The sequence below is a fragment of the Oryzias latipes genome, chromosome 24 (assembly GCF_053564925.1).
Source record: "Oryzias latipes strain Hd-rR chromosome 24, Olatipes_Hd-rR_3.1".
NCBI classification, from domain to species: Eukaryota; Metazoa; Chordata; class Actinopteri; order Beloniformes; family Adrianichthyidae; genus Oryzias; species Oryzias latipes.
The window spans coordinates 17023382-17043020 of NC_136260.1; the positions used below are offsets into that span (position 1 = coordinate 17023382).

General features: G+C 36.7%; 2 protein-coding genes across 4 annotated transcripts; both read left to right on the plus strand.

The window, feature by feature from the left end:
• The first annotated feature begins 385 nt into the window (after positions 1-385).
• On the plus strand, positions 386-13136 carry si:dkey-119f1.1 (Structural maintenance of chromosomes protein 6-like). Of its 3 annotated transcripts, XM_023953136.2 has the most exons (28): positions 424-549; positions 712-759; positions 837-1031; positions 1164-1293; positions 2105-2210; positions 2324-2460; positions 2564-2625; positions 2728-2808; positions 3247-3348; positions 3441-3560; positions 3659-3757; positions 3866-4012; positions 4913-5001; positions 5081-5245; positions 5434-5612; positions 6339-6540; positions 7368-7482; positions 7641-7801; positions 8038-8173; positions 8423-8503; positions 8580-8750; positions 9773-9910; positions 10363-10508; positions 10582-10707; positions 10791-10896; positions 12024-12176; positions 12283-12380; positions 12499-13136. In XM_023953136.2, the coding sequence occupies exons 3-28, from the start codon at positions 879-881 to the stop codon at positions 12575-12577; spliced, it is 3282 nt and encodes a 1093-aa protein (XP_023808904.1). In that variant the 5' UTR covers positions 424-549; positions 712-759; positions 837-878; the 3' UTR covers positions 12578-13136. The 3 variants fall into 3 exon arrangements, with proteins under 3 accessions (XP_023808902.1, XP_023808904.1, XP_023808903.1); XM_023953134.2 differs by lacking the exon at positions 712-759 and having other exon boundaries at positions 386-549; XM_023953135.2 differs by having other exon boundaries at positions 442-759.
• A 790-nt stretch (positions 13137-13926) lies between these two features.
• Positions 13927-18614, plus strand: tmem18 (transmembrane protein 18). The gene is made up of 6 exons (XM_004083487.4): positions 13927-14276; positions 15964-16871; positions 16993-17110; positions 17927-17981; positions 18095-18188; positions 18285-18614. The coding sequence occupies exons 2-6, from the start codon at positions 16782-16784 to the stop codon at positions 18381-18383; spliced, it is 456 nt and encodes a 151-aa protein (XP_004083535.1). The 5' UTR covers positions 13927-14276; positions 15964-16781; the 3' UTR covers positions 18384-18614.
• The last annotated feature ends 1025 nt before the right edge of the window (positions 18615-19639 follow it).

Consider the following 19639-nt stretch of genomic DNA (forward strand, 5'->3'; position numbering starts at 1 on the left):
CACTGGGGTGATGCTTCTTTCATTGGTGCCCTCCAGGTATGGAAAAATATTCCTCCAGAGCCGCACGTGACATCACACCTAAATAGTTTTAAATGTCAACTTTTAGAAAGGCTTTTAATACTCAGTAATTGGTAGTATATTCGTTTCTTTTATTCATTTTATTAAATTTCTATCTGTCTTTTATGTATTTTATTGACTGTTATGCGTTTTGCTATTTTTTAAATTTTTGTTCTTAATTTGCTTAATTAGTTTTTTTTTACTTTTATCGCTCTTTTTATTCAAGCACTTTGGCACCCAGGTGGCAGTGTAAAGGGCTTCATAAATAAGATTTCCGTCATTCAATTTTGGGGTTTAAAAACAAAAATAATCAACCCAGGAACATTTTGGTAAATCACATTAGAGTTTCTATTCCAGATCACTAGGGGGCAGTGTTGTCCATTATTTGACGCCGGGAGAAGAAGAAGACTCACACGCGCGAATTTGATGAGTAGTTTTAGGTCTTCAGACCCTATAGTTGGCTGTCCCGTTACCAGGTTTAGGACGGACTCTGTAAGTTGTCATCTGAGTTCCTAACATCGCACATGAAAGATAGTTTGGTTATGTTTAAATGAATCGTTTTTTTCAACTCATAGAGTGCATTGTAAGCTAGCTTAGCTAACGATGAAGACACTTTAGACAGTTAATAAATCGCAGTTACCCCTGCTTGTTTAGATTTAAACGGTCCCCATTTTTTTACGCCTCTAAACGTTACCAACAAAGGTGGGTGTAGCATGACATGTGTGAAACGTGAAGTTGGTAGTCTGGTTTCAACAACTCCAGCTCGATCTTTCTTTCAGTTTCGTTTTGCCGCCTCTCTTCTTACTCTGAACAACATCATCATGTCTAAACGGAGAAGCAGCACCGTCATTGAAAACCCAGACAAGAGGATCCGGTCAGACGCGGAGGCTGAAGAGGAGGAGGATGACAAAGAAGAGGAAGAGGAGGAGGACATTGCCGATCATAGAGATCATCATAGGGATGTTCCTCAGCGGGTAGGTGGAAGGCTGTTGGCTTCAGATCATCACGCTTGTTGTGAAGTAATTTTCCAATACAGGCAGCTGGATCAACACAGTAAATAATTGTATTTGGCAGTTTGTGTCAGAAATGACGTGTTTTCTTTTCAGTGTGCTGGAGATGTGGTCAGTGATGCAGGGATTCTGGAGAGCATCACCCTGAAGAACTTCATGTGCCACTCCCTCCTTGGTCCCTTCGCTTTTGGTTCCAATGTCAACTTTGTTGTTGGCAACAATGGCAGTAAGTGAACCCATCACCAGGCTTTTACAGAATACAGAATTAATTTATAAATGCAATAGATTAAATTAATGTCTAGTATTTTTCAAAGCAAATTAAAGAGCATAACAAGAATTACCAATTGTACTTGTAAAAGTTTCACTTTTGTTCAGGCTTATTGACAGATTATGGCATAACTGAACGAAGTTGTCTAGAAATCAGAAGAACAAAACTACATTTATGCAAATTGTTTGAAATCAACCGTAAACTTTTCAATCTAAATCAAACAGATTTAGTATTGGCACAAAAATTCTGTGACTACAAACAAACTCATATTAATACAATTTATTTTAATGTAAAACATTATATGAATAGTGTGTTTTTATTTGTTTTCTGGATATGAAAATAAATAAATTAAATAAACCCTGATTTTAGACTTTATTTGCTTTTAGTTAAGCCATAAAAAGATGATGCAGAACCCAGAAATAATCATGCAATGAGTTTGTTTTTTTTCCTTTTCTTGTCTCTAGTGCTTTATATTTAGATTAAGATCAACTTTGAGTATGTTTGAGTTTGAGTATGAGTTATGAGTTGTGGATTTATATTTTTTATCTCACAAAATTGAAAGAAAAAGAAGAAGAATAACTCAAAAGAAACTCTTAAACAAACCCATCATGATTTAAATTATGGACATCGTTTGCAAAACGTCTCGACGCGATGCCATGGTCGTCTTAGATCTTCATAAAAATCTGGGAGTGATTTGATTCCTCTAGATCTTTATGGTTTTGACTTTCAAAATGTCAACGTTGTTATTATTGTTTTCAATTTGTAATAGGTGGGAAAAGTGCCATTCTGACGGCTCTTATCGTTGCCTTGGGGGGTAATGCACATGCCACTAACAGAGGATCCTCCCTCAAGGATTTTGTGAAAGAAGGAGAAAGGTACTTTTTTATTAGTACTTTAAAAACTACTACTTGGATGTTTTTGTTTGTTTTTTGTTACATTTTTATAACGTTCTTAGTTTGTTGAATGATGTAAATGACTGTTTTTGCAGTTCAGCCGACGTATCGATTACTCTGCGTAACAAAGGAAAGGATGCTTTCAAACTGGAGGTCTATGGTCCATTGATCACTGTGGAAATGAGAATAACACGAGATGGGTTGAGAACATACAAACTAAGAAGTAAAGATGGTAAAAAAAAAAAAAAAACTTTTACCATAATTGATGAATTTTTCAGACTGTATGAATTTCTCGCTCTGCAATATTCACAGTACATTAACTGCTGTTTCTGCAGGTCAAATCATCTCAACCAAAAAAGAAGAACTCATTTCTATTCTGGACAATTTTAATATTCAGGTTTGTGAGTCTTTAGCCAGTGCAAAAAAAAAGAACGTGTTTTTTTTTTTTTAAATATTGAATCAAGTTTGGTGTTGTCATCATTATATTTTTCTTCTGCAGGTTAACAATCCCGTTTCAGTTCTCACCCAGGAAATGAGCAAACACTTCCTGCACTCTAAAGGAGAAGGGGACAAGTATAAGGTTTGTTTGAAGTCATAAAGTAGACAGTCAATGTTTGGTATACTAGTACCTCATCGCAGCAATATTACTAATGTAGGAGCTATGAAGAAAGATTTTCAGCAATAAGTGCATGGAGGTTAATAAATACATTTTTTCACCATGTTTGTCTAAATCAGATCATATTTATGAAAAATATTTTGATAGTTATTATCGTGTCACTATGTAATTATTTCGATAGGGATTAACATGGTTAGTTTAAGGTTAAAGAGCTATTTGATTTGTTAAAAAACTGGTCATTGTTATGTATTTAATATACTTTGGTATAGTGATTTAAAAAAAAAAAGAGAGAAAATTTTTTTTTTCCAACTAAATGCATTTAGGTGTCTGTTTGTTGATTTTATTTTTTTATAAATCAAACTATATTTTTTATGATTTTGGTTTTTTTTCTTCTTCTTTCAGTTTTTTATGAAAGCCACCCAACTGGAGCAAATGCGAGAAACGTTTGTTTACATTAAAGCCACTAAGCAAGCCACTCAACATAAAATTGAACAACAGAATGAAGTAAGAAAGCCCTCAAAAGGCTTTCTATATAAGGTCTCCCATGGGACAAGCCCAACAGTTTATCATATTTTGGAACGATGTTTCTGCTGCAGCATCTGAAAAGGCTGAGAGAAGATTACAAAAGGGAGGAAGAGCGTTACAAGAGCCTGGCTTCTGTGGATGAAATTCAAACCAAACTGGAAGAATTACAGAAAGAAATGGCCTGGGCGTTGGTGAGATAATCTGGATTATTCTGATTTAAGATGGGGATTATGAGAGCTTTTTGTCAAAGAAGGGTGTTAAGAAGAATTGGGATTGTTTTACGCTGCAGGTTTCTGAGCTGGAGCACAATCTGGAACCAAAGAAAGAGAAGCTGGAGGCAGACAGACGTTCCACGCAAAAGTACGATGAGAAGGTCAATGAATGGAAGGTATAACACCTCAGTTATCACGTTTGCTTAGAAAAGTTTCAAACCTCATATCGCTGTGCATATTTGAATGCTCATAACTTATTTTAAAGTCTTAATACTTTCTCTCAGAGTAAAGTGGAGGAAGCTGAGAAGAAATACAAGCAGACGGAGGAGGATTTGGAAAGGATAACCCAGCAGGTCCAGGAGCTTCAGCCCAAATGTGTTGAACTGAAGACTGAAGCTCAGAGACGAAACAACTTACTAAAGTCATGTGAGGTCAGTCGCATGCTTGTCTTTTTTTCTTCCTCTTAGGTCAAATAGCGCAATGATGCCCTGAAAGTTTCCTAAAACCAAAAGGATGGTTTTTGCTATAACAGGAATATTTAAAAGCTGATCTTGTGCTGTCCATAAGTGCTGAGAAAGTTGGCTTAAACACAAAATGCAACCAAATACAAGCTGTAAAAATGTTTAAAACAGTCCAAGTCCACTGTAATGAGAAATACATTTGAAACTCGACAGAGTCTCTGTTTTAGGTGTGGAAATACATTTGTTGTGCTCCCACTATTGGTGGCAACCGCCTTCAAACTGAATTTGCAGCGTGCGCTTTGCTGCTCCAAGGCTGAAGTTGCTAAATTGAACCGGTTTCGTTGAACTAGAGAAACTGTTCGTGTTTTGGGAAAAAGCTCCTCTTTGTTAGTTGCCATTTATTCGTCGGCACATGGCGAGAAGCGGGCGGGGTAACCTGACTCCGAGAAGCAGAAGCCCAAGAAAGCAGAGTGCTCGGAAAATAAAATCCAGATTTTCCCAGAAATAAATCTTTCTAGACAACAAGTTTGAATGTATTAATAAAATCCATTTAGTGCCCAGCCCTACCTTTTAATTATTAGATTGATCACATAAAAAAGACCCATCAGGACCCACCGGGTCGATGTCTGATCGTAAGTTTACTCGGAAGTGAATGTGTGAAGTTTCCGGATAAATTTTTATTTTGAAGTCAGGTCAATTTTTCCTTTATTATCAAAATCTCAGGCACAGATGTTTCCTGTCTGCTCAATGCTGTTAATTTAAATGTTCTTAACTTAAAAAAATCACCTCTATCTTCAGCACTTCCTTCCTACCTGCTCATAGACGTTCAGGCTCTATGTGGTCACATGACTGACTAGAACTGCTTTACAGGTCACCGTTCACAGATGCAAGGCAAACCTAAGAGACCTGGACAAGGACAAAGTGCAGCTTTCCACACGAATTAAAGATCTCAAAGTCAGGTAAGATTGGTTCTGCTAACTATGTATTTAAATGATACTATTTATCCTTATATTTTAAAACCCCTCATTCTTCGTTTAGCTTCAGCCAGTCCACTGGAGCGGAGAGCCAGGCCAGAGCAGAGCGGATGAGCCAGATCCAAGCTGAGCTGGAAAACCTGAACCATCAGAATTCCACTCTGGTCCAGCAGATCGAGCAGTACGGAATGGCTAACATCCGCACCAGAGAAGAGCAAGGAAAGGTCAGGTAAGAATGGGACAGCCAGAGGAAAGCCCCCAACCCTGCTTATTCTCCTGACTCCGCCTGGCTTCTGCAGAGCTGATATATTTTGTGTTATAGACTAAAGAGTGAAAGATTAAAAGCTCAGTCATCACTAGTACACCTTTGATGGTAACGATAACGGTTTCTATGATAATAAAATGTTTTCTTTGAAGGATGGAGCATGAAACCATCAAGAAGTCTATTGAAGCCAGCAGCAGAAACCTGAGGATTTTAGAGAGCAGTCGCTCTAACCGACTCCGGCGGTTTGGGGAGCACATGCCCAACCTGCTGGACGCCATCGAAGTAGCTCACCGACGCGGCCAGTTCAAGCACAAACCCAGGGGACCTCTTGGTAGGACATGTTCTGGAACTTTTGGGGCTCAAAGTCTTTACTCTCATGTATATCAGTGAAGAAAAGTTTGCAGCTTATTGAAAAGCTTCATATAGCCCATGAAAGTTTTCTAGATTATTTAAAATTTTACTTTCTCTTTCGTCCAAAACCAAGAGGATATCTATAACTTATCTAAAGCTAAATATCTTGCTGCAATAAGCAATCACTGGTCCAAAAGTGGAATGCGCTCGTGTCGCCTTGCACATTTCCTCTGGAGGACCTTCAGAGCTTCTAATGTCAGGATATCTCACACCGTGTTCGCCTAATCACAGCCGGCTTGGCTGTCCTCCACTCGTCAGGCAGTTCATCGGCAGTTCAGCCGTTTTTTCTGAGGTGTGCTGCTTTCTGGTGCTCAAAAAGAGTCTACAACTCTAAACCAGAGCTGCTCCTTATTAAGAATTTTTGTGCCAAAAGCAGCTTTTTTTTCTGATGCACAGGCGTTTGTATGTTCCTAATAAGGTCCTAAACTACATTAATGCTGGCGACGTAGACGTCCTATCATAAATAGACACTGAGAACATGACTTATTCTCAGTAAACTTTAATCAATGCTTGTTTTTTTCCACTTTTCCCTGTACAAAATGCTTTTTAAATTGACCTGCATGTATGCAAACCTATTCCCCTATTAGGAAACTGCATTTATATAAAGCTAACTCCTTCCCTTCTCCCATTCCCCATCCTTTTATAGGTTACCTTATCAGTCTTAAGGACTCAGAGCTGGCCCTCGCTGTGGAGATATGCCTGAAGAACCAGCTTCACGCCTTCACCTGTGACAACTATGAGGATGAGAAGGTCCTGCAGGACCTCATGAAAAAGTGCTACCCTTCAGGCCGCAGGCCCAGCATCATTACCAGCCCTTTTTTTCCAAAGGTTCATGACACAAGAAGAAGGTAACACGTTCTTTTTCTTTAAACTTAATAGCTTATTGTAGAAAAATGTGCTTTAAAAAGTTTGACAGGAATAGTTTAAGTTTAAAGTCCCCCTATGACCATTTTTAAAAATAAAAACATTCCCAGTGGTGTTTTAATTATGAGTATGAAGTTTTCAGCCAAAATCCCACAATCTAAATCAATGGTCCCCAACCCGCGGGCCACAGACCGTCCGGGCTACTGTTGGACAGTCTGTCTCAGCGATCCCCGTCACTGTGCCGGCTCCCGGGACTGCGGGATAGGGAGCTAGCCTTTTCGGGCCTCCTAAGCTTTAGGATATTTTTTTCATTTTCATAGAGGCAATAATAATAAAAAATCCCCCTGATTTTATTCCTGCTTTTTATTTTTACCCTCTGGTGGACGGGGCAAATCAGGGGGCTTGACCGATGCCGATGCCATTATGACGTCACAACAGTGATGTCACAACCGTAATTTAAAGCGAGCATCTTTGTGACTGTTATTATTAAGGAGAAATACTCAGAAATGCAACAATAAAATGTTTTTTTTATTACATCTGTTCTCCTTAATAAGAAAAATGTACATGTAAGTACATGTCAAAAACTCAAAGAACATGATTATCATTTATAGGAAGACTTGAAGTAAAAAAAAAAAGTAGTCAACAGGACTTTATCTTTTGTTAATGAAGATGCTTCACCAAAGTGCAACTATTTTCTTTTTTCTAAATACTGTTAACCTGGATGAATGAGGACCTACACATTTTTGAATCACATTTTTGTGTGAGACTTTTCCAAAAAAACAGCTCTGCTTCCTTTGATCTCACCTTTTAGGGCCGTGAATCATCCCGAATTCCCCTCCGTCCTTCAAGCATTGGAAATTGAGGACCCCGTTGTGGCCAACTGCCTCATCGATCAAAGAGGCATCGAGAGCATTTTGCTCATTAAAGTAATGTCTGATCCCATTATCCCAGAATAGCTCATTTTATTCCCTTTTAAATCTGTACATCTACAGATTACTGCATGAGTGCTGACAGCCGGGTCTCATCAAGTATCTAAGCATTGTGATTTATTGGCGTTATTAATATATTTTTGTGTTTGTTTTAGAACAATACTCAAGCTCGGAAAGTGATGCTGGGCAAAAATCCTCCTCGAAACTGCACACAGGCCTTTTCCAAAGAGGGAGATCAGATCTATACCAACCGGGTTTACTCTGCCGATCAGACCAGAGCAAACTGTCTGTCTGGAGACGTTGAGGAGGAGATCAGGTGTGTTTGCAGTTTCCTTTATTAGTGTGACTCCCATCATGCGGAGATGAATCCGTTTTAGAGGGCCATTTGGTTTTCAGAATGCAGAAAGTCCTGGGTGAAAGGCAGTTTTATCTGTCATTTCCATTTGTTTTTATGATCAAAAAGAAACAATGAATGGAAAAGCAGATCACATTTGATCCTTTCACATCAAAATTGAGATTTTGTTGCCCGTCTGAATCCTTTTTTTCCACCAGGCTCCTGCAGAGGGAGCTGGAGAACCAGAAAGCTCAAGAATTTCGTTTCCAGCAACAAATGAAAAAGCTGGAGAACGAGATCAAACAGAATGAAATCTTAATCAAAAAATGCCAAATGACCCAAAAATCCACTAAAGTAAGTCCATTATTGTCATCACTGTTCCCATGAAGGTTGGTTGTAAGTGACCCGTTTACCATTTCCCTTTAAACTGGAGACAATCTTAGTTGACAAAATCAAATTTAATGCATTAAACTATAGAATTAATGACTCATGTTTCAGTCTTGCAGGTACATTTTAATTGTAAAAAGAACGTTTTCATCTTTATCAGCCTTTGTTTCTGCTGCAGGAAGGATGCGACAAAACAAGTTTGTGTTTGTCTTCCAGGACAAAATGACTAAGCTGCAGCTGGAGCTGACGGACCTGCAGAACATAGAAGAACCTCAGTCAGAAGACCTGAAGGCACTGGTTGGTGCTCCCCGTCATGCACAAAGACTTCCATGTTTTCCAGCCCTCCTTTTGAAATGTCTGCGTTTGTGTGCAGGAGGAAGATTTACAGGAGGTCATCGCCAAGATTTCATCGAAACAGGCCGAGTACGACGAAGCAAGAGATCAGATGTCCAAGCTCAAGGAGAACTATGAGGAGGCAGAGCAGGAATACAAGCAGCACAAAGAGTCCATCAACACCCTTATTGAGGAGGCGGATTCAGTTAAGGTAGTATTGGATAGCAAGCTGAGATTTGATCACAAATAAACCCATTACATTTTACCAATTTGTACGAGGTATAAAACTGTCGAAATTCTTTGACAGACTGGAATGAGTTCGTAAAAAATGGTGAAAAAGATCAAATATGTATATATGCAGCATACTCATGATTAACCTTTCAACACCAGGGTGACACATAGCAACCATCAACGTGAATCAGCTGCTTCTGATGGGGAGAAAAGCGGCTTTGCATCGACACAAAGCGCATCACCACCTTTATTTATAAAGAGCTTTAACACAATTTTCATAAAAAATGAACAAAGGGCTGTACATTAAAAGCTAAAAACTGTTTAAAACAAATAATAAATAAAATGCCTGATGTAAAGTGGTGCATAACGGCACAAAGGTGCTTTTCTCTAGAACCATCGTATTCACATTGATTGCATAATCAAGGGTTGTATAAAGGTGCAAAGCTGCTTTTGTCTGCGACAGAATCGGCTGGAATCACGTTTATGAGTAAACGGTTACGGTAGTCAACACACTTTAACACGGGAGCTAAAGCTCCCATGTTAAAGTGTGCTAATCTGAATTCATATTAAAAGCATTAACTGTAAGTATTATGTCACATTAATAGAAATGTTGCTAACTTTACAGTTGTTAACCTTCTTGACCTTTTTCATGTTTTGGTTATTTATCTTAACACTTCTTAACTGCAAGGGTAGTAGGTTTGGCCACGCCCACAACAAATAGCTAATAGTCACAGCGGGCGCAAAATCTACCTGAACTATCTTAGCTTGAGTCCTAAAATAGAGTAGCATAATCTGTTGAGTACACTTCTTGATAATATTCCTGTTCACTTTATACTGTTTGGTCAACAGAATAAAGATGTTTGCAGTGTTATCTGGTCCACATTCATTTAAGCAGTCAGCAGGCCAATGATATCTTTTTTTTTTAAATAACCTAAAGGCAGAAATGTTCAATTATTGCTTTTAGTTTTTTTTTTTAATTTCACTTGTTGTTTTTGAGCACAGGAGGATCTGAGTAAAACCGACCAGGAAGTTGTACGATGTAAACATCACACCAAACATTATGAAGAGAAGCGCAGTGCCCACCTGAAGAACATCCAGTCTCTGGAAGCAGAACTTAGAAGCAAAGAGGAGGAACTGCAGGTATGCAAGGTGTTATTTTAGAATACAGTCCGTTCTTGATGTGTGAGCAAAGACGACCATGTTTGATCACTTTGTGATTTCTCCTTCTTTAAAATCCAATAACCCTCTCTGTTTGAATGCTAGAAAGGTTGAAATTAAATACATTTTATAGCGTTTATTCAGAATTCTCCACTTCTCCTCTGAGGTCAACTCGAGGTGCTACACAAATAATGCAAAAGAAAATATCATCACATTAAGAAAAAGATTGGTTATAATCCCGTAGTTTTAAGCCAGTTTGATTATTCTAAAAAGGGCAATTTATCCTTACGACACATTAAAAATCGCCTTTTTGAGGGATTCATTATTTGGTTTCCGGTTGGGAAACTGTGGAAAGGGGAGCTCCTCATAAAGAACATTAACAATTTGGGATACAAACAATAAACCTTTATTTTGTTTGTCCTTGTCTGGGTCAGGAGTCTGCAGCAAAGGCCGCTCAGATTTGTCCCGAACGCTTAGACGCCTGTCGGCCGGCCAAAAGTTTGGACAGCGAAATAAACCGCATGAAAGTGAAGATCGCCACCCAGCAGGAGCAACAGGGGGACCGCAGTGAGATTGTCAGGTATTTAGCACACAAGTTTAACTGCACTCACCCCCCTGAATGGGGTTTTTAACATGTTGGATTCTTCCTACAGGCAGTTTGTGAAGGCCAGAGAGAGCTACAAGAGCATGTCGCAGCAAATACGGAACCTCAACTCTTTCATTTATAGCCTAACCAGCGTCATGAACAAAAGGCTCCAGGCTTACACAGAGTTCAGGAAGTAAAGGGATTTTCACTTCAATTGTTTCCTACGTAATATTGACTCCACAAATGACAGCAGCTTTTGTTTTCCGCCTGTTTCAGATTTTTTTCTGCTCGCTGTAAGTACTACTTTAACAGCATGCTGGCTCAGCGAGGATACAGCGGAAGTATGATCTTTGACCACAAGAATGAAACCCTTTCCATCACAGTAAGAAGACTTAAACCTTCACATTTAAATGTCCTGCTGCTTTTGTCTTCATGTAGCAAACTAGTCATAAAAGGAAAACGTTGATATGAACACAATCTAAGTCATGAAAACTTTTGTAAATACAAACCTCTTACGGAAAATATTAAAGTAAATTTATCAAAGTTAGAAGCTACTTTGGACAAAAAAAACAGACAGCTGCTTTCCTCTACCTGTTAAAGGAATTTCCAAATATGTAGAACTTTTCTGGTCTAATATTTTTACCTAGTTTGCTCTGAAAGAGGAGCTATAATTGTCAAACCAGCACCAAATAATAACTTATTCTATCAAATCTGACTAGAGCTGTAACAAGTATCCAAATACTCGTATCATCACGATCTGTTTCAGGAAATTCGAGCGCCAATATTTGTGATCTCGCCGGTTCACGATCTTTCTAAATGTGGTAAAGTGAAAAATACACTACAGGGAATATTAGTATTGCTGTAAAACGCAGAATAATGTTGTACAAAAACGAAACAAATCGAATTCGCTACGTCACAGGAAGTAAATAGATCTTCAAAGTAAAGTGTCGGTGAAGCTTCTTATTTTCAAAGTAAAAACATTTTTTGTTTTTCATAGAGGAAAGTAAAAAGAGAATGAAGTTCATTTTACTGAATTAATTTAACAAATTTGTTTTAAATTGACAAGAATGGGAAATTTTATCTTTAATTTTTTGTTGATACTGATCTCCTGTTTTAAGTTAAGGTATAAATGATAGTGATTAAAAACATTTTTTCCTTATTTTCATACATCCAATAAAAAGACACGCATTTAATAACCATTCAAATATAATAGTTAAAATTGTGGTTCAATCTGTGAATCATTGATCTTGATTCATGAATCGATGCACTTCCTACTTTCATCTGTATTTTTAACCCCCACCCCCCAATTGTTAAAGTTTCATTGTATTTACTTTCACTTCTGGATATTTTCATATATTGGTTACATTTATTGCCATTTCAGAATAAGATAAACGTATGAGAGTTCTTCTTTTTTGTCATGCTTGGACCAAGTCTGATTGGATGCTGCACTCTGTAGAGCACTTTGTGATTTATATCTGTGAAAGGTTCCGTCTTTCTGCTTCCCTTCAGGTCCAACCGGGTCAAGGAAACACGGCTGACTTGAGCGACATGCGCTCCCTGTCTGGAGGCGAGCGCTCCTTCTCCACCGTTTGCTTTGTCCTGTCTCTCTGGGCCATCACAGAGGCGCCTTTTCGCTGTCTGGACGAGTTTGATGTTTACATGGTACGACGGTCTAATCAGCAGTTTCAGTTGCATAAATATTGAATAACTCTAAAGTAATTTATGGATATGTCTGATTTATGCGTGGATTTTTTTGGGGTTGTTTTAGGACATGGTGAACAGAAGGATTTCTATGGACATGATGCTAAAGGTGGCTTCAGGTCAGCGCTTCAGACAGTTCATTTTCCTCACGCCGCAGAACATGAGGTAACCACTGACAAAACGCACGTTTCTGTGAAACAGATGCTGCATTTTAAAAAGCAGGGTCCTCAGATGGAAAGTGGTTTGGATATCAACTCTATGCTTCTCTTTTTCTTCCTGACAGCTCTCTTCCGATATGCAGCAACATCCGTATCCTTCGCCTCAAAGATCCAGACCGAGGACAAAACAACTCATCAAAATGAGTAAAAATGTAGTAAAGGTTACCGTTGTCAGCAAGACGTTCCTCTGTAACTTAAAAAAGTTTAAGTTCAAAGATATTTTCAAACATTTCTTGTAAAGTCTGTTAAAACTTTAATAAGCTAAAAAGGAGAGTTTGTTCTTTCTGTTCAACTTTATGGACGTTAACGTTCACCAGAATTGTTAATAAATAAAATACTTTCCAGACAGGAATCGTGTATGTTCTGTGTATAGCTGTTAGTTCAACAATGTTAGTCCTTTTGTATCTCAAAAATGGTTATAAATATGGCATCATTTGTGTATTTTTTGTCAACTTTTTGAAGCAAATTTGGTTTATCTTTCATTTAAACATATTTGCTTAATGCACTTTCTAACATTTCTGTGCACCTCAAGTGTCAAAAAGTTTTCAGACTGTTTACAACTGTGGACCTAAAAATATCATTTTAGTGATTGTTGTGTTTATTCCTCATTCACAAAAGCATAACAAGAACTGTGTCCATGTTTGAACACATTGGAGGTATTTCCAAGTCCTTATACCAAATTAAATGCACTTTTGGAACAAAACAGTTTGACTTTTATTTGAAACAAAAAATATCTGAGTATAAATTTTTGTGTTCAGTGACTGTGGTCATAAAAAATCTTTTTAAAAGGAAGTTTTATAAAAGACCCACTCCTGTGAAAATTTTATTTTTGGTGTTTTTTAACATGGTCTTGTGGCATCTTTCTCATGACGGAGGACATTAAGCTCCTATTCGCATTTCTGAGTATTTCTTTTTTTAAATCATAAATCAGGAGCAAAAGAAAACCTGCAGTTTGAAAAAGAGCTCGTGTATGACGTAGTAAATACACTGGGGGGCCCACAAGCTCTCTGCTCTGAGCACTTAGCGACAGGAAGGGGCGATGGGATGTTGATCAGAAATACAGAGGTGAATTTCTGATCAACACCTGGCGATCTGCAGAAACTATGTCCTAGGAATGGACTGATTTTTTTCATTTTGGCTAAAAACTGTAATAAGACCACTGGGAACGCTTTGAAAATAGATCAAAAGAGGATCGGAGTGGGACTTTAAATCATTCTCACCTAATTATAGGCATATTTATATTTCTGTTGCTGTTTTAAGCACCATAAAAATAACTGCATCACCTGATAAAAGGCAAGTTTTTTTTGTTGTGGCACACTCATATCTAACCTGTGAAAGTAATTTTTCCTAGATCACAATTATCATCTTGATTAGACACTCAAGTAAGATACTAAAGACTTACTGAAGTCAGTCCTTTAGAGAGGAAAGAGTTGCACCTTTAAGGGCCCCGTGCCCGGACCCCCACACAAGTCAGACCAGTACAATGCCCTTCCACTCATGCACATAACTCCTGTTGACAACATCCTCTGACCTCGCCAGGAAACCTGTCCCTTTTTTGTATTTTTCAAGGCTGCAAGGATCTAACATGAAGCCCAAATCTTTGCAAAGACTGTTTGACAGGAATTCAGCCGAGGCTTTTGGTCAGGCAGCAAAATACAGGCGGCATGTTGATCATGAGGAGCAGTCGTCCTGTGAGGAAACAGCCGAAGATGGAGAAGAAAAGAAGGAGCAGAGAGGAACGCCATTTGCTTTTCAGCAAGAGAAGTATGAACAATTAATGGATGACGATGCCAAGGAGGAGAGGAAAAAGAAGAAAAAAGAAAACTACAAAAAAGTGAAGAAGGTTGGTCATATTCATCAATAGTTTTGAACTTTCTGACCATATTTATCTTTTGAGTGAGGGCTGGAGCTTCTTTTTTACATTCTAGTCATCCACTCAGCATGAAACATTGAAATAGATAATTATTTCTTATTTAATAATTTAACCAATTTTGTTACTTTCACGTTTTTTTGTTTGTTTTTTTAACTTGGAAAGGGTCTAAAGTCATCACAAAATTAACATTTATTGCCTTTTTTCAGAATCTTGATGGCACTAACACAAATATTGCTATGCGAGAATAACAAACGTGTCGGAATATATATAGTCAGATTATTCTCATTTGAGACTTTCATAATCTGTGTGGTCTTTCTGAAGGAGAAACTCTGGAAGAGATCAAAAGGGTCCTGATTTAGATGAATAGATGTCTGGGTGTGTCTTTAATATTCATGTCTCTCCTGTCCAATTGTTAACAAATGGTGTAATACACAAAGGAGCCACCTTATCAGTGAGGGGATTTTCCATGTTTTCATCTCCAGCTTTATTTATAGAGCTTCATTAGTGTGACCCAAACCCTGTATTTTAAAAACACACGAATAAAACAGTTTTAATAACAACTGTAAGTGAGGAACGTGGTTTTAGGAAATACCATTTAGAAACGTTTATTTGTTGGAGTTTTCATCTGGTAAGAAACAGAAATAAGACATCAACTTTTACTGACTGAATAACTTAATTTTAAAAATTGTTCTAATAAAACAGAATTTACAAAAGACATAATTAATACAGAGCGTCTAACAATTTTTACCAATTATTATGTATTAATTCAAGTATTTTCCAAATTAATTTAAAGGCAAATTATGTTACCAGATTATTAAATAAAAATATATTAAGTTACAGCAGCCTTGATGAAGAAAAATAAAAACAGGTACAAAGGTGTATTATATTTCAAGAAATCCGATCATAAAAGAAATATCTCAACAGAGTCATTTTTGTAAGTTTTCTTAAAATGCTTTGAGTATCTTTGAAATGACAGAGACTAATTAGGAGTGACTCTTATCTTTTAAATGGTATTTGCTTTTTGATAAAATCACCATTTTTTTTAGCTTTTCTTTGTTTTGTTACATTGTTGACAGATTTAATCTGTATCCTCTTTTTTTTTTTTTTTTTTTATTATTATTTTTACATTGTACAAAAAAGGAACTGATCAGCCATTCAATCAGAAACATCTTTTTTTTCAACACAACCATGACTCTTGATGAAAATGTAGACTGAAAGGAACGGGTCTAGAGCTGCAGAGGGGTTTCTTTGCATCAGTTAAAGTTTTTCTTTCAGATTTATTCCACATTTAATAGTGAGAAACAAAACACATAGGATATATATTAACAGTACTGATCATTTTTTGGTTTAATACAGCTAACTTCCTGTTTCCACTGTGCACAGTCTGTCCTTTCCTGTTCAGAAAACACAATAGTGGATCACATGACTTTGGACTTTACATTACAAACAGGATGAGAGCAACTCTTTCTTCCTGGTGTTCTATTGTTCTGCTATAAAAAAACATTTGACCTTAAAACCATGTTTTCTTCTGTTCCATATCTCTTTTTTGAATTGTAAGTTTAAAAAAAGTGAGACCTGAGACTCAATAAGTCGTCTGAATTATAGTGTTTTCAGCTTAATTTGATATAATTGAAGGGTTTCCCTGTTTCTCTTCCAGAATGTTGGAAAAGCTCTTCGCATCACCTGGAAGTGCTTTATGCTTGGTCTCTACAATTTTGCCCTTGGTTATGCTGCCCCCGTCACAGTGACTGCTGCTTTTGGGCCGGACTCTAACCTTGGGATAAACAGGACCTGAGCAGAGCGGCGTGGATTTTTCCTGATTTTTTTGAAATTCTGCTGCATAAATGTACCATTATCCTGCAGAAACTGACCAAAGACTTTGCTCTTTCTATGTTTTTTTTTTTTTAATAGGCATAAGTTGACTTTATCACAGTGTACAGGTCAGAAAAAAATAGTCTATATTTAGCCTTTCTGTCTATACCAGAATTTTAATCAAAAATCATCAGTCATTATAAAAACTTAGAGGGTTTTTTCTATTAATTTTAAAAGTAATGCAGGTGGAGTGTGGATGTGTGCCAAAGGAAAATTGCATGTCAAGTGGGACTTTAACCATTTTTGATGCATTTTTAGACGAAAATAGGAAAATGTAAAATTGTTTTAAAGGAATATTAAAATGTGATACTTTGTTTGGAAAGGATTCATAAAACTGAATGAACATGTTTTATTTCATGAATAGATCTCTGTATTTATATAAATTTATAGTTAAAGCACTTTCCAAACAGTGTTCTGTTTAAATTCAATAACTAAGCAAAATATTTTTTTTATGTTTTATTTTATTATTTTGACAAAACTTCCGGAAATTTGGTGAAACTTCCGGAAGATGTGCGGACGTCATTCCACTTCCGCCGCTTTTCTTCCGTGTTCATATTTCATTAATAGGCTGTTCTCGCTGCTCCTTGACAATTACCAGACATAATGGAAGATAAGACAGAAAATATTAGTTCTATTCCCATCGACGGATTCAGTAATTTAAGGATAACTTCGATATGGACATTTCTACTTTCTGTAAGTTCAATTTTTCCTTAGTCCGAAGTTAGCATGCTAAGCTAAACAGCTAATGTTTGAAACTTACAGAGCTAAATTGCTGAAAGAAGTAAACTGCGTATGTCTTTTATGTTTCCCATAGGTGCAGTGGTCCGAGCCTTGGCTCATTGGGCTTCTGCTGTTTCATCTGTTGTGTTTGCTTTTGACTGTGGTGACCTGCAAGTATTATAAAGCTCAGATCTGCCACTTCCTGCTCCTCGGTACGTTTTCACAACATCTCATTTAAATGAAGAAAAACACACACAACACACACATGCATTTAAGAATAAGACACAAACAATGGAACCTCGTTATCGGATATAGACTATTCAGACCAATTTAAATGCAGTTAATAGATGTTTGTCATTTGTTTAACATTAAGATTATTTTAGCTTTAATAGCTGATTTATTTAATTTTGCTTTTAAAAATATAGATATTGTTTTAAATTATTTAACAAGTTTCAACTTCTCTTGGATTTCAATTGGCATTTGTTTGCCATTATTTATCCCCCCCCCCCCCCCCACACACACACACATAATAGTTAGGTTTTTCTATAGGCGTTTTCTATATTTGGACGATTTTAACTTAACTTTTACTTGCATAATTAGCCCGTTTCAAAGGCATTTTTAAACAGTATTTTAAAAGCTTTGTTTCTGCTAAGAAAGACGAGTTTGGTCTCTAATGGTTATCAAAGATGATGCACTTCAACTGCGACAGACAAAAAGTCAAAAACAAAATCCCGCAAATTACATTGTTTGATTTTTAAAATCAACTATTTAGGCGAAATCTTTGCAACATAAAACCTTTTTAATAATTATAATTAACATTTGGAGTTAAGTTTTACATGTTGCTTTTAGTTAAAAAATGTAATTAAGTAGTTATGCAAATGAGCAATTGACATATCCTTTAAAAAGCCATTATGTTTTTATAAATGTGCTAATTCCTAGAATGAAAATAAAAATGAACAAATTGGTGTCTATTTAGTGTTTGAATGTTTTTTTTTGTGTGACTAATTTGATGTCATTTATTTCCACAGTTGGCCTTGTTTATTGTGCTGAATATCTGAATGAACTGGCAGCCATGAACTGGAGGTAAAAAAAAAAGACAACTTTGAACTATTGTTTTTAAGGTTTCTTATAGTAAATAAAAAAAAAAGTATATTGTTTACAAAATGTGCTCAGAATGATGTCGTGCTTATTTTCAGGGCCTTTTCAAATTTCCAGTACTTTGACTCCAAGGGAATGTTCATTTCATTAGTCTTTTCCATCCCTCTTCTATTTAATGCCATGATCATTGTGGTAAGTTTGTCACAAAATAGTGACAGATTGCAGCTTTTTAAAACATTTTTCGTCAGAATAAAGATCAATGAAGGCCTTTGTGTTTCTAATTGGTAGGTGGTGTGGGTGTACCGGACGTTTTCCACCATGACCGAACTGAAAACACTTCAGCTGAAGAGAGAGGCTCAGCGACAGAAAAGACAGAAGGATGACTGACTCTTCTCCTAAAGGAGAATCTTAGGATCTCTCTTCTGCTAATCGCTTATATTGCTGTTGTCTTTTTTTGGGGACTTGAAAATGAATTTTCTGCTCTTTCAAAGTTGATATGAAACAATGCTGCTATTATTTGGGAAGTGGAGTTATGGAGACCAAAAGATGTTTATAGTTTTCTTTTTTCATTATTCTTTTGTGTGTTAAACTTAAGATAAAGGTCCTTTTTTTATGGAACTTGTCTGAGTTTTTATTTCCAAAGTACTGTACAAACTTTTAATTAAAACTGCAAATGTACCAAATTGGAATTAGGCAAAATCTCAATCACTAGAAGTTATATCTTTCTATAAATGTGACAATAATTTACTGATATGAATAAAAATTAGGTGATTTTGTAAAATAAAATAAAAAGCATGGAGTTATTTTGTTTTAATAGCATTTAGTGAGAAAATACCTTTGCAACAAAATCCATAAAAAACAAACTTGTAAAAGCCAAAAAATATTTCAAAAGGAAACGGATAAAATCACTGGGAATTCTGGATTTATAGACAGAAAATCTCTTAATTTGATCGTAGAGCTTGCTTAAAAACTAAGAAGACTTTAAGTCTATTTATAGATATAAAAAGCTGCAGGAATTAAATCTTAATTTTAATTAATGTTTAATTGTATAAAACAATCCAAGCTTTCTTCAAAATGTTTTCTTCTGCCACTAAAAGGTGTGAGGCAACAACACTGTAAAACTTTGCCAAATTATGGGATTCCAGACTGAAATTGCAGCATTTGCTCTCTTGGTTTTTTGAATTTTACATGCAGTGTTTACAGAATATTTTTAAAACTTGCCATTTCATACAAGCTTTTGAATTGGTCAAACACTCCTAAGAAATCAGGCTTTTTTTGACACCACTGAGGAAATGTATAAAAACATTAAAAGTTCTTGTGCATCACTTTTGCAGCTTTATATCTCCAGAGAGTTAAACATGAGAGAATGATGCACCACTAGACGGCAGCATGCCCTCAAAGACTTTAAGAGGAAGCCTCTTCTTTTCTTCAGCTCACACTCAATGCCTCACCGTCGGCCTCTGACAGGAGCGCCTACCCCATCCACGCCATTGCTTTCATTTTATCTCTAACACTATTTGTTTTCTCAAACGAATCCCATACAAGCTGGCATGCTTTGCTCACATTCGTCTGTCAGGATGCATTAGCCGCAGGCGTGATTGAAAGGATTGCTGTCACTGGAAGTTATCAAACAGGACAGGGGT